The 14,108-nt window shown below is 63.5% G+C and overlaps 1 protein-coding gene across 1 annotated transcript; it reads left to right on the top strand.

The window, feature by feature from the left end:
- The first annotated feature begins 688 nt into the window (after window positions 1-688).
- LOC115655286 (ubiquitin domain-containing protein 1-like) lies at window positions 689-12,679 on the top strand. The gene is given in 8 exon segments (XM_030570562.1): window positions 689-1,003; window positions 9,708-9,796; window positions 9,798-9,914; window positions 9,916-9,937; window positions 12,243-12,268; window positions 12,270-12,365; window positions 12,367-12,543; window positions 12,545-12,679. Coding segments are annotated over 8 exon segments (684 nt in total). The 5' UTR covers window positions 689-933; the 3' UTR covers window positions 12,632-12,679.
- The last annotated feature ends 1,429 nt before the right edge of the window (window positions 12,680-14,108 follow it).

The following is a 14,108-nucleotide window of genomic DNA, read 5'->3' as shown; positions in this document are numbered from 1 at the left end:
CGGCTTCACGCCACCGGACACCCCCCCCCGGCTTCGCCTCCTCCACCCCGGGGCCCCCCCAGCTTCCGCCCCCGGGACACCCCCCCCGGCTTCGCCTCCTCCTGCCCCCGGGACACCCCCCCCGGCTTCGCCTCCTCCTGCCCCCGGGACACCCCCCCACCGGCTTCCTGCCCCCGGGACACCCCCCCCCCGGCTTCCTGCCCCCGGGACACCCCCCCCCGGCTTCGCGCTCCCCCTCCTGCCCCCCAGCCCCTGGGACCATCCCGGCTTCCAGTCCCTGGGCGGAGTCTCCCCTGCCGGCTGCTGCCCTTGCTCCCTGGGGCTCCCACTTTAGGGACTCTCCGTGCCTGCCGGGCACGGACCCAGGCTGGCCCAGCACCCTGCTCTGCCCGAGTCACCGCGGCGTGTCTGCCAGCCAAGGGGGACCCCAGTCCCCGCAGCTCGGCCGGGGGAAACCCGGCAGCCTAGCTGGGTGTTAAGCAGCTCCCACTTGTGGCTGGGCGCTCGGCTATCTGCCCTGTGTGACAGGGCCGTGTACAATCCGTGTAACACGTGTCAGACAGGCGTGTGCAGCCTGTATGGACCAGCGCTGGTGGAGTGACAGCACCTAGCACCTGTGCTGTGGCCCAGCCCTGCCCAGACGCTGCGTTCACTGCTCCAGCCAGGGACAAGTCAGGTGTGATGCTACCTGTCACTTCTGGGGGGCCCAGGTGCTTCTCCCATAGAGCTGCTAGTGCCACGGCCTAGCCCCGTGTCAGGGATCTGTGCTGGTGGAGGGCAGATGTTCCGCTTTAGCGAGTGGCCGGCCTTAAAGAGACAAAAGCTGGGGAAGTCTGAGACAGCCAGAGCTTTGCCTAGCTCCCACAGTGCGTTGGGACCAGCCTGGATCCTGCCCTGCCTGGGGCTGGCCTCATACATCACAGCGGACTGGTTATGCGTTGCCCCCTCTTTGATTCAGGAGCCTCTTATATCCTCGCTGCCCCTGGAGCAGGATGCAGGCCAGGTGTGTAAAGAGAAATGCCCCCCGGGGGGTGGGCTTGCACTGTGCCATAATTCACGTGAAGCCTCACGCGTTGGCTGCTACTGGAGACAAAGCGAGGACTCGGGTGGGCCACTGTCCTGCTGGCAGGATCCTCCTGATCTGTTCTGCTTTGGTATTTCCTGAAAACGACGCAGCAGATTCTGTCCCGGTTCTTTATCCACCTGCAGGAAAAGGGGCCACTTCTGCCAGTGCTTCAGGTGCCTTAAAACTTTGTTTGGGGGCTATTCCAAGCCCCCTTCTCCGGGAGCTGCCGGAGAGCGAGCAGCTGGAGTTGTGTATTGGAAGCATTCTCAGAGGAGTTCCTGTTGACATGTTGTTGGGATTGTGCAAGTGCAAACCTTGTGGACTTGACTGAGTCAGCTAGCAACAAACCCAAATACCCACCCAAGTCTGATTATCTACCGCCCTTCCCCAGGAAAGGCCCCACAGAGCACAGCCCTGCACGTGGGCTGTCCCTGCTGGGGCCCTGTCAGATTTTGGGCTAAGCAGGGCTGTTCTTGGTCAACATTTGGATGGGAGAACTGCAGGGAAGCCAAGTGTTGGGAGAAGGGGTGTTGTGCTAGTGATTCAGTGGAAGAGACTCTGGCTGCTCATGAGCCTTAAAGATCCCCTAGGACTCTTCTGGGAAGTGTTGTTTTGTGAACCTCAGTTTGCTGGCTGACTTCTGACCGGAGAAGGGCTTTGTCTCTACATTCTCCTGCAGTTTCAGCTGGCTGTGGTGTGCGTTGCTCTGTTTCCTGAGCTCTTGTACCATCGCTGTTACACAGCTGCCATGCTGCACCTCAGAGGTGGATGCATATCAGTGGTGGGTGAAGTGATCCTTGCCTGTCCCTCCCTCCCTCGCAGAGGTGTTGTGATGTTTAATTAGTGATGTACCTGGGGACTGTGGGAGGGCTGTGATTGCACTGTGTGACCGCAGATTACACCCTCCCGCCCGTGATAAGCAGCTCCAAGCATTCCATGCACCAGCCACACCAGGAGTGGAGGCAGGGTGGCTGTGGGGCTGACTCACGCTCCCTTCCTGTCACGCACTGGTGATAACTACTCTGTTTGTGGGAAGCAGGAAAGGAGAAAAGACAGCGGGGTCACTGGGTGGGGAACAGGGGCTGAGTGACACCTTCCCAGGGAGGAGAATCCCAGTGTGGCTCCAGGACCTGAGCACAGACAGGCTTGGAGCCAGAGGGCAGAATGCCAGCAGCCAGGGCCCCAGACCCAACCAGCGTATCCTTGTGAGCGCTGGCACGGCTGAGGTGGGGAGTGGGGGAAACGCACTGCCAGAGTTGGCTATTGGACACCAGGCAGCCCAGCAGGTTCCAGTGCCCAGGCACCGAGCAGCCCTGCTCTAGCATTGGCAAAACTAACTGCTGCTGGGTGCTCCCTGGGACATTAGGCTGCAGCCTGCCCAAGCCGGCGCTGGGCCTGCCAGGCGCTTGGTGCCAGCGTCCAGGCTCCGGTGGGTGGGGAAGAGGCCTCATGGTGAGGGGTGCTGCTGCTCACAGCTGGATGGGAACATGGACCTGCCGCTGCTAAAGCAGCGTCACTTACCCAGGGCCTGCTTCTCCCAGCCTCTGAGCCGTGCCCAGTGCGACTGTGCCAAGGTGGCTGCAGGACTGTCAGGGTGATTGGTGCCTGGGCTCTCCTGGCTTAGATCTGTCCTCACTGCCTTTCCCCCTAGCTTGTGGCAGGTGTGAGCTCTGCCACCCTGTGAGCTCGTTGCCTGGTGCCAGCGGTACAGGAAGATTGGGCGTGGGCCTCTGTGCGGCGCTCAGGCATGCGGAGCAGAGCCGCCACTCTAATAACGCAGCGTCTGGCCCCGCTGCAGGAACAGCGCCCCGTGCACAGCTCCCTCCACCTCCTTTCCCCGGGGTCACGACTCCCACTGTGGCAGCTGCAAATACCCTAATTAGCCCCTCTGCAGAGCCCTGGCCCTGCGACTCCTCACAAGCATGCAGGCATTAATTAGCCAGGGGTCCCAGCTCTGCGTGGCCGTGCAAGGTGCTTCACAAACAGCTCCTTGCTGCCGAGCTCCCAAGCTGGGGGCTGGGGGCCCCGTGCTCCCATCAAAGCCATGGGGAGATCAGGGGGCCTCGCCTTGGCCCCCCAGTCTGAGAGTCTAGCCCTTGTCCCAGGTGTGGCTGCACTGCCCTCTTGTTGCACCCCCGGCCCAAGTCGATTTTCAAACTCCTGAACTTAGCCATGGGCTGAGGAGTGGGAGCTGGGCTCCTGCCTGGCCCCACGGGAGCTCGCCCACCCTCTGCCATGTGCATGGTCCCCCCAAGGGCGGCGCTGGGGGAGCGGAGCCTGGAGGAGGCCTTCGCTCTTGTGGCCGGACTGACACCTCGCCTCCTCCTGCCATTCGGGGCATGGGCAGCGACTGGCCTGGGGTCTGAGTTGGGGGTGCTGGGGATCTGAGGGTGGACCAGCAGCTTCTCTGTGAAACCAGGTCTGCATTCCTGTGGGCCCCAGCTGTGAGCACCAGCGGGCCTTGGCTGGGTCACCTTCTGCTGTCCCCAGCCATCAGCTCCCCACCAGGCGTGCTGACCTGCTTAGGTTTTCCTGCAGAACGTCTGCCCTGCAGCACTCCTCATGCTTTCCCACCCAAGGGCTCAGACAGGGCAGCAGGGAAGTCTCCCCAGGGGATCCTGTGAACTAGGTGCTGTGAAGCTGGGAGCACAGAGGGCCTCGGGAAAGTCACTCGCTGCGTGTGGGGTACAGGTCGGCCCTAGTAGCTGGGACAGCACCTGACTGCGTGCATGGGAGACAGGGCTGGCCTCTTGCCCCGGTGCTCTCGCTGCATGGCAGGAGCCCCAGGACTGCAGCTAACTGGTGTGGGATGGAGCAGGTTTGAGGAAGGTGCAGCCCACGGAGACGCGTGAAGCCAGGCTGGCAGTCGGGGTAGAGCATTGCATGCTGGGATCTGTTCATCGGGGGTCACGCTGTAGGGTTCGTGGGCCTCCTCCCCAGGCCGTTGCACTGAGGTCAGAGCGTGCTACTCCCAGCCCAGAGGAGGGGGACAGGCAGCCAAACATGCTCCCCCGGAGCAGTCCCCCCCTCCCCCAGCCCTGGCATGCCATGTCTTTCCAACACAGGCCTGGTGACCTGGCATTTCAGGCTGGGCCCTTTCTTCCCTCTGGGCTTCCCTGTCCCTCTTGCCCCACATCTGTGCATGGCACTCACGTCCTGCAGGATTTACCCCAGATCCCTGTAACGACTATCCCAGCTGCCAACATTAGCCAGGTGTGATGGAGTAGGGACTGTCTGTGTGGGGAGTGGGAGAGCAGGGGAGGACTTTAGGGGATGGACGATGCCAGAGCCTGTAACCTGAGCTAGGTAAGGGAGGGGAAAGGTCAACACCTTTGCCCGGGAAGGGGACAAAGGAAGGGAGTGGCAGGAGGGAAGCAGTTTGAGTTTGGGCTTGGGGCTGTGTGGGTGGAATTCAGGGTAACCTAGCTAGGATCCAAGCACCCTGAAAGCCCAGAAGGACTCGGTGGAGGGGTCCTGACTGTGCCTGCAAGCTCTGCTGTAACCTGTGTTCCTGTTGTCCAATAAACCTTCTGTTTTACTGGCTGGCCGAGAGTCACTGTGGGTCCCAGAAAGAGGGGTGCAGGGCTGGACTCCCCCACACTCCGTGACAACCAGGTACCTGCTGTACCCGTTTGGGGCTTCCTGCCTGAGTTACCTCCTGTGTCAGTGAGTTCCACAGGCTGCTGAGCTCACATGCCCTAGCCCCATCAGCTCTGTGCAGCGGCTTTCAGGCAAGCGTCTCCCTTGAAGCTGCAGGGGCGGCGGGAGCCAGCGTTGCATTTCCCTAGCTCTTGTGAGACTTGCTAGGGGCTCTTCAGCAATGGTTCATGCTCCCAAGGGCTGCACCATGTCGCTGTGCCCGACTCAGGGGAGAGCGTGCTGCCCGCCCTAGCGTGGTGCTGGAGCACTGGGGGTGGTGCTGACCTAGAGGGGCCATGCCCAGCGCTGCCCTGTGCAAAGCCATAGACACCACTGCTGCATGGGCCAGGGAACCAGCAGGGGGCAGCGTGCCCTGCAGCCCCTCCCCGCAGCGCTGGTGTGTGCCAGGGGGCGGTGTGTGGGGGGTTCCCAGCATCACTTCCTGCTGGGGTACCAGGGTACCAGCCCCGTACCAGGGTGCCAGCCCAGGCCCAGTGCCGAAGGGTTGAATCCCCTCCCTGCATGATGGGGATAGGGGCATGTTGGCCCTGACCCACAGCCTCTGCCCCCCACGTGCCCTGCAGCAGCCCAGCCCCCCAGCCTGCCCTTGCTGTCTCTGCCGGGCTAGCCAGAGGGCCACTGGGATGTGACAGCTACACGCTGACCGCAGCCCCCTGGGATTGCCTCTACAGCCGGTGCATGGGGCCAGCCTGGGCCAAGCCCTGCCCTAGAGCTCCCCATGTGCTGCCCTAGCTGGTGAGGGGTCAGGCCAGGGGACATGTGCGGGCGCTGGGTCTCTGCGGAGCCGCTCTCGTTCCAGGGGCCAGGGATTGGCTGCGCTTTCGGCCGTCCCTGGTGCTGTGGGGAGCGACGTCGCTGGTTGGGGATCCGGGCCAGCTAGGAGAGGTGGGGAACAGGGTGGCCTTGGGCGACGGGGGCGAAGGGCAAGCTGCCAGCACCCTGGATCCTGTTGGCCTGGCCCCAAGTGCAAGGAGTGGCCCAACCTGTCTTGGTTTTCCTGCGGGAGGCCCTGGGAGCTGGCGGGGGCGGGGGCTGCCTGGGCCAGGAATAGAGCAGCACAAGGCGATTAGAGATAGCGATAAGTAGAACAGGCTTCACTCCTGCGTCCCTGCCTACCTGGGCCTAGCTCCCTGCGGGGCCTGCGCCGGGCACGGTGCGCTCTTGCCATGTCTCTGACCGACCTCCCACGCCGGCCTGGCCTGGGCCCCTACTCGCTGTCAGCTTCTGGCTGTCCCCTTGTGAGGGGAGCAGAGAGGGAGTGACGGCCGGCTGGGGCCATAGGGCTCCACACAGACCAAGCCCTGAGTGCTGCGGGGAGCGGCCCTGGCCAGCCTCAGGGGTGGCAGCGCCTGAGACATCACTATTGCTCTGCCCTGCAGGAGTCGAGCGCACATCAGAAATGCACCTGCTTCTGGGGCGCGAGAGAGCTGCGAGTGGCACACACCCTGGCTCTGATGCCCAGGCCGGGCAGGCCTTGAAGGCCTTCACCAACAGTCTCTGGCCCCATCACCCTAATCCGTGGGGCAGCTACTGTGTCTGGGAAGAAGGAGCTGGGTTGGCCCTGCCAGGGCTGGAGCTGAACTCACTGGCCCCGTGGGCACCGCCCCACACCGGAGGGAACTGTGGTGTCTGCAGGCACTCCCCTGGGTGCTGAGCGGCTCAGGGGGTGCGGAGAGATGTGGGTGCTGTTGGCCCCATGCACGGCTCCCTCATAGCGGGACCTGCGGCTCGGTGCTGGGCCTTGAAACTGAATTGGATCCGAGCTCGGCCCTCACTACAGCCAGGGGCGTCTGGGGCCACCTAGGCTGCGCCCAGAGGGGTGAGGGCAGCCCAGGCTGTGATGGCCAGGGGCCCTGGCACCCTGCACTCAAGGGATGGGTCCTGGGGGCCCTTTCTCTGCAGAGGAGCAGAGCCTTGCGGCGAGGGGGCCCCAACCCTGGCCATGCCAGAGGGCGGGCCAGGGGCTGTGTCCTCGCAGTGTCTCTAGTGTGTTTGTGGTGCTTGGGTCCTGCCTTCCCGGCCCTGCCCAGAGGGGTCCCGGAGCTGCCTGGGCTATGCTCTTGGCCTGACACTGGGCTTGTGGCTCCACTCCTTTTGGCAGTGGGGTGTCCTGTGTCCCAGGCCGTGCTGGCCCATGGCAGCACTGCAGCGAGCAGGGCCCACGTCGGGGCTCAGAACTGGTCTGGTCTCAGGGCAGTGCTTTAATTCAGACTGGAGGGGTGGGAGCAGGGCCCCCCAGTAGCTTCCAGGGGCCCTTCTCTGTGCGAACTGGCGCCAACTGCCGGTGCGTGGGGCTGGGGACAGGCTCAGCTGTCTTCTTCAGGATCGTGTGCACCCTGGGGCCCTCGGGGAGGGGTGGGGGCTGCACTGGAGGAAGTTAGCACAAGCGTTGGGGCTGGCCCAGGTCTCTTTCACTGCCCACACAGCTGCTCCGAGGGCATCGTGCACAGCGTTCCCTGGCGAGCAGGGCCTGACGTGCTCCCAGCTGCTGCCGGTGTCTGGAGGGCAGGGGCTGGTACAGGCTGGTCCTGTGGGCGAGCTGTGTTCAATGCACCGGAGCACAGGGGAGTGGATGAGTCCCGGCTGCAGCTGCTCTCCCAGTCTTTCGTCCTTCAGAGTCCCCCGCAGCCCTGATGCAGCTGGCTCGGCCTGGCCCAGGGCAGCTGTGATCTCTGCCCTTGTCCTGTGTCACACAGCGCTGCCTCACTCCGTCTCAGGGGCGCCTGGCCTCTGGCTCGGGCTGCAGAGCATGGGGGGCTGGGGACTCCTGCCCTCAGCACCCCGCTCCCTGGGCTACAGCCCCCTGATAGGTGCCCCCTGCACTCCCTGCCTGGGCGCTATCCCCTTCTTGCAGAGTGGGTTTGAACGTCTAGCACACAGAGCAGCATGTCCAGGGCATTGCTCTGCTTAGCACAGATTGCTGGCACACACTGGCTTACCCAGCTGTGCCCATGGTCCCTGGAGGAGCTCAGCTGTCTAGTGTACCCTGTACACACACCCAGGAGCAGCCTTTCTCCATGTGCCCTGCGGCCCCTGAATGCAGAGCAAGAGGAGCCCAGTGGGGCAGCACCTGCCTCCCTCAGCCAGGAAAGCTGGGGGTGGGTTCTTGCTGCGGGAGACAGGGCTGGCACTGGCGGGCATGGGGCTGCGGAGCTCCCTGCCGGGCTCCCAGCAGGTCCGCCTGGCCAGGCAGCAGGGAGAGGGCTGGGTATGTGCCCTGATCCCTGTGCCCGAGGCTGCTGCCTGGGCTCAAAGTCACAAGACCAACCAACGAACTGGCTGCTGACACACAGGCTGCACCTGCATGGCTTGTTGCCTGGCTTTCGGGCCCCCGCTGTGGGTCTCCCTTGTGCCGGCCTGGTGGCAGTCCTCTTGTGATGGTGCCTGGGCCAGCAGCCAGTCCCTTTCTAACCCGCGGGTGAGTTACGCCACCCACCTTGTACCAGGGGGCACCGTGCCTCTTCTACAGATGGGGAAACTGAGCCATGGGCAGCGACTTGCCCAAGGTCACACATGGCAGGCAGGAAGAGAACCCAAGAGTCCAGGCAGCCCCGTACATTAGTCCCAGTGCATCCTTTCTTGTCTGTTCCTCCCCGGCCCCCAGGCGTGGCTCAGCCCTGTAATCCCCCTGCTCTGACTCTGGCTAATTCCCTGAGCTATAAATACTGCCCTTGCCAGGGGGCCCCTCAGTCCCTGCGGCTGCCTGACAGGGTGGGATTAGAGCAGCCGACTGGCAGGGGCACGGGGCGCCTGGTTCCCAGCCAGGCCTCTCCTGATGGTGGGAGCTGCATCTGTTCCCATTAGCGGGGGAGAGCCAGGGAGGGGGCTGGTTTGTGTACTGCAGCTGTGCCCTGCAAGGGGGCTGGGCAGGGTCCCTGGGACCTGAGGAATGCTGCCCCTCACTCCTGACAGCCCAGCCCCAGAACACTCAGTGTCTACCCCCCGAAGCTCCTCCCGCCCTTTCCTTGCCCCAGCATGCCTCGTGCCTCAATGTCCCCCATTCTGCTTGTGGGACAGTGTGCCCAGGGACCCCCAGCTAGTGCAGGTGGCCTCAGCCCAGCGACTGCCCCTCAGCTGGGAACCGAGTGAGGCTGTGGCTCCGGGGACAGGGCTAGGGCTGGGCCTGGCCTGCCCTGTGGGCACTGCCTGGTACCTGTGGGGTCAGTCCTGCGTGGGGGAGGGGAGCGAGTGTGGATTCAGACTGTGACAGGGGCAGGGGTCTGCAGATAGGTGCGGGCCTGGCTGTGATGGGGGCAGGGGCCCTGGGGGGGGGCAGGGTCTGCAAGCGGGTGTGGGCCCAGCTGTGATGGCGGCAGGGGCACTGGGGGGGGGGCAGGGTCTGCAAGCGGGTGCGGGCCCAGATGTGATGGGGACAGGGGCACTGGGGGGGCAGGGTCTGCAAGCGGGTGCGGGCCCAGATGTGATGGGGACAGGGGCACTGGGGGGGGCAGGGTCTGCAAGCGGGTGCGGGCCCAGATGTGATGGGGGCAGGGGCACTGGGGGGGGTAGGGTCTGCAAGCAGGTGCGGGCCCAGATGTGATGGGGGCAGGGGCACTGGGGGGGTAGGGTCTGCAAGCGGGTGCGGGCCCAGATGTGATGGGGGCAGGGGCACTGGGGGAGGGCAGGGTCTGCAAGCAGGTGCGAGCCCAGATGTGATGGGGGCAGGGGCACTGGGGGGGGCAGGGTCTGCAAGCGGGTGCGGGCCCAGATGTGATGGGGGCAGGGGCACTGGGGGGGTAGGGTCTGCAAGCGGGTGCGGGCCCAGATGTGATGGGGGCAGGGGCACTGGGGGGGGTAGGGTCTGCAGGCGGGTGCGGGCCCAGATGTGATGGGGGCAGGGGCACTGGGGGCGGGGGGTAGGGTCTGCAGGCGGGTGCTGGCCCAGCTGTGATGGCGGCAGGGGCAGTGGGGGTGGGGGAAGGGTCTTGGGGCAGGTGCTGGCTCGGGGCCCCTGCTGAGCTCTCTGCCCTTCCCCCCCCAGGCCGCAATGAGCCCCTGCGGAAGGAGCGGCCCAAATGGAAGAGCGACTACCCCATGACGGACGGGCAGCTGCGCAGCAAACGGGACGAGTTTCTGGGACACGGCACCTGCCTTCGAGGGCCGCAAGGAGATCTGGGATGCCCTGAAGGCGGCTGCCTACGCTGTGGAGGCCAACGACCACGGGCTGGCCCAGGCCATCCTGGATGGCCGCCAGTATCACCCTGCCCCACGGTAGGCAGGATGGGGATGTGGGGGCAGGAACCTGGGGCCAGCGGGTGGGAGGGGGACTGCTGTGGACACATCAGGCAGGATGGGGACCTGGGAGAGGATGTGGGAGGAGGACAGAGACCTTTTGGGCCAGCAGGGTAGGAGGGGAACATGGGCAGGGACTTGGGGCCGGCGGGGGACATGTTGGCCAGGGGGTGACCCAGGAGTGGGCCCTGCACTGGAGGAGCCGCTGGAACCCACTGACGGGTGACTGAGATGGGCTGTACCCCCAGGGTGAAGCCTGGAAGCTGTTGGAACCGCTCTGCCCCCAAACCATTCAGCTGGACTGGCCCGCTCAGACTCCTGCTGATGACACACAGCCAGCCCCTCTGGGCCTTGTTATAAAAAAACTATTCCTCTCTCCTAGAGCTGGAAGGGCCCTCAAAAGGTCATTGAGTCCAGCCCCTGCCTTCACTAGCAGGACCAAGTACTGATTTTGCCCCAGATCCCTAGGTGGCCCCCTCAGGGATTGAACTCGCAGCCCTGGGTTTAGCAGGCCAGTGCTCAGACCACTGAGCTATCCCTCCCCCTGTTGTTACCCAACACAACAGTAGGTGGCGCCACACACCCAGCTGAGTCACCTGAGTGCTTTACCTAGGCCAGGTATTGAGGCACCAGCCAATGTCCCAGCTCCTGAGCCTGGCACCCCTGCTGGAGCATAAACCCAGAATGATACCGGCCTGCGCCGCTCAGGGATGTGTACAGTTAATTAGCCTGCTGCCCCTCGCTGTGGGGAAGATACACACCAGCCTTTGTTACAGAGCTGAGATTCCCTAACGCTTCACTCAAAGACACACAGGTTAAGATAAAACATGAAGCAGGTTTATTAACTACCAAAAGATCGATTTTAAGTGAGTATAAATGACAGCAAACAGATCAAAGTAGATTACCCAGCAAATAACCAAAACGCAATCTCAGCCTAATATACGAGATGGGATTTGACTCAAACAGCGTCTCACCCTGTTAGCTAGTACAAGCAGTTTGTCGGTGTTCTGTACCTGGGCAGGAATCAGCTCTTCCAACCTGGGCATAGTTCACTCTTTGGTCCTCAGGTGTTGAGTTGTAGAGGGAGTGAAGCCCCTTGCTGGTGTCACTTTCCCCGTTTAGTTTTTCCACAGGGTGGGATCCCTTTGATCCAAGCCAGGTGCTCAGCTCAGTTTGTGGGAAAATACAGGTTCCAAACTGGAGTTCAGTATCATGTGGTCTGGTCACATGCCCTTGCGTGCATCCCCCAGTCACAGCCACCATTATCCACAGGCTGTCTGAAGGGTCCCCAGGTGAGGACGAGCCTTTTCCAGGGCCCATAGTTTCTGTTGATGGGCCATTAGCACATGCTGTACCTGAAAGGCTAGTTGTGGGTATTACCCAGAGCAAGCGCATTTGAAATACAGCTACATGGTCAGTAGTCATAGCTCCAGAGAGACAAATGATACAAGCCTACAAATAGGAGAATCATATTCAGCAAATCATCACTTTTCCGTTGACACCCCACATGACACAGTTTGTACAAGGTGCATCATAATTATGTCATAATCATACCATTAGGATGAATATGGGGCAGTGTCCCACCGGTCATCACTGGACCCACACCATCCACCCACAGGGGCTCCCTGTGCCCCAGCTCTGCTCTGGGGGTGCTGGGGGCAAAGGCTCCCAATCCCACTCTGCCCACCCAGGATCGGGATCTCCCTCAGCTCAGCTCCAGGCACGTGGGCAACTCACGTGGCTCAGGTTGGTGGCTTCTCCCAGACTCAGATATAGAGCCTCAGAGCTGTGCAGCTCAGGAGGTCCTGGCTGTGTCGAGTCCCGGAGCCCCAGCTCCCCCAGCCAGCTCTTAGATCCCAAAGGAGAATCCGTCTGACCCCTGGCACCCAGGCACTGAGCCATGGTGGCTGAGAGGCCGCACTCCCCCGGCGCACGGGCTGGGGATCTGCAGAGGGAGGGAAATGCGGGTAAGGGGCTTCAGGAGATGGATTTTGAGTGTTATGGGCTGGAATACCATCGGGCTGCAGATTGGAATTGAGGGGCACCATCAGAGCTATTTTGGGGGCAAGGGGACCCCAGGACTGGGCTAGCCAGGGCTGTGGGTTGGGATTGAGGGGCACTGGTAGGGCAGAGCGAGGGGGCAGGACTGGGCTGGTGGGGGCCGTGGATTGGGATTGAGGGGCACCAGCAGAGGGGTCTGTGCTGTTGATGGCTCCTGCCTGTGCTGTAGCTGTCTCCAGCTCATTCCTCTCATCCTTCGCTGGCATCTCCGGCTCCCCCGCAGGGTCCCTGACCGAGTGCTACGACGAGCTTGGGGAACCGCTACCAGCTGCCCGTGTACTGCCTGGTGCCACCTGCCAACCTCATCCTGGAGCGGGGTGGCGACGAGAGCATGGAGCCCCCGGAGAGCCGCACCCAGCGCCCGGCGTGAGTTCCCGCTCAAGGTGCTGCTCTCCACCGGCAAGGACCTGCGGCTGAGCGCCAGCATGGCCGACACCGTGGGGCAGCTGAAGAAGCAGCTGCAGGCGCAGGAGGGCATCGAGCCGGGCTGGCAGCGCTGGTTCTTCTCCGGCAAGCTGCTGACGGGACCGCACGCGGCTGCACGAAGCCAAGATCCAGAAGGACTTTGTCATCCAGGTGATTGTGAACCAGCCGCTGGTGCCCAGGAACTGAGCCGGGCCGTCTGACGGGCGCAGGGGCTGCTGGGCCCCACGGAAACCCAGCAGGGGCCCTCTGGGCTGGAAACTCAGTTTGCCAGCTCAGAGGCGACAGCCCGCACTCGCCCGCCGGGCACGGCTGGGCACACAGCCCCGGGCAGAGCTGCACCCACGGAGCTTGCGCTCGCCTCTGCTCTGCGTCGATCCTCCCCGCCCCTTTGTGCTGCAGCTGCGGGGTGGGGGCTCACTGGCATCAGAACACAGCAGCCCCCTCAAAGCCCTGTCCCTGGAGGAGGTGTACCCAGCAGTCTCGGGAAGGGCTGTGGGATGGGTGGAGCCTCTCTCACCCCATCGGCACTTGGACACTCTCATAAAATGGTTTTGGGATTTGAGACCAAATCTCTTCCTGCAGGAGCCGCATTCCCAGGGCGCCGGGACCCTGCTGCGCCCAGGGCGCCTGGCACCTCGGGCTGCCCTCCCAAGCCCAGCTTCTGGGGCGAGCCAGCCTGGACACTTGGCCCTGCTGCATGTCACCTGGCACCCTCCCAGGCAGGCCAGGCGCTGGGTGGGGCCAGGCAGGGGACAGCTCTCCCGGTTGTCTATGGGTCTGCGTATTTATCAATAAATCCTTTTTAGCTTTTCCCGCCCCGCTGCCCTCCAGCACCTGCTTTCACGTCGGCTGGGGCACAGGGCACGGGCTGGCCAGGCTGCATGGCACACACAGCTGCCCCGTCCAAGCCCAGCCCTGGCCCCTGCGGGATAGGGTAACGGCCTCACCCTACCCCCCCCACCCCTCATAGCTCAGAGCCACCCACCCCACTGCTTCTCCCATGTCATCAAAGGGGGAAACAGAGGCACAGAGCCAGCGACTCCCCGGTCACTAGAGCAGAACTGAGAATTGAGCCCAGGCGTCCTGGTGCCCAACCACTGCTGTAACCACTAGACACCCCAGCCCCTTTCATCCCCAGTGCATGTCCCCCTCTCAAGCCCAGCCCAACCCATCCAGCCCGGACCCCCAGCCCAGCCCCCCACGAGGGGGGCACGCATTGGGCTTGGCTCAGCTCTGCCCCCTGGCTGGGAGGGGCCTGTGCTAGCAGCGCCCCCTTGTGGGCTTGACTTGGCTGATGTCCACCTGCCGGACCTGGACTCTGGACAGTGCTGGGACCCGGCAGGCGGCTTCTCCTGGCAAGGCAGGCTTGGCCCGTTCTCTGCGGTGCCAGTGGCTGTGATGCGCCCGCCTTGGGGCGACTTCAGGTCCCCCTGCGGGGACCTCTGGTGGAAAGGCCAAGGTCAGCACCGGGAGCATTCTCGGCAGCCTGGAATGCCCCCGGGCTCCGGCCGTGGCCCTGGGGCAGGGGCAGCTGGCGTCCCCCACCCCTCGGGAGGCCAACCCCCATGACACAGCCCATGAAACAGCTGGGCCAAAGCAGTGGGTGGAGAGCCCCCCACATGTTTCACCAGCCCCCAGTGTGTGCGAAGCGGAACCTGTCGGC

The sequence above is a fragment of the Gopherus evgoodei genome, chromosome 7 (assembly GCF_007399415.2).
Source record: "Gopherus evgoodei ecotype Sinaloan lineage chromosome 7, rGopEvg1_v1.p, whole genome shotgun sequence".
Lineage (NCBI taxonomy): Eukaryota > Metazoa > Chordata > Testudines > Testudinidae > Gopherus > Gopherus evgoodei.
This window is presented reverse-complemented; position numbering and strand designations above follow the sequence as displayed.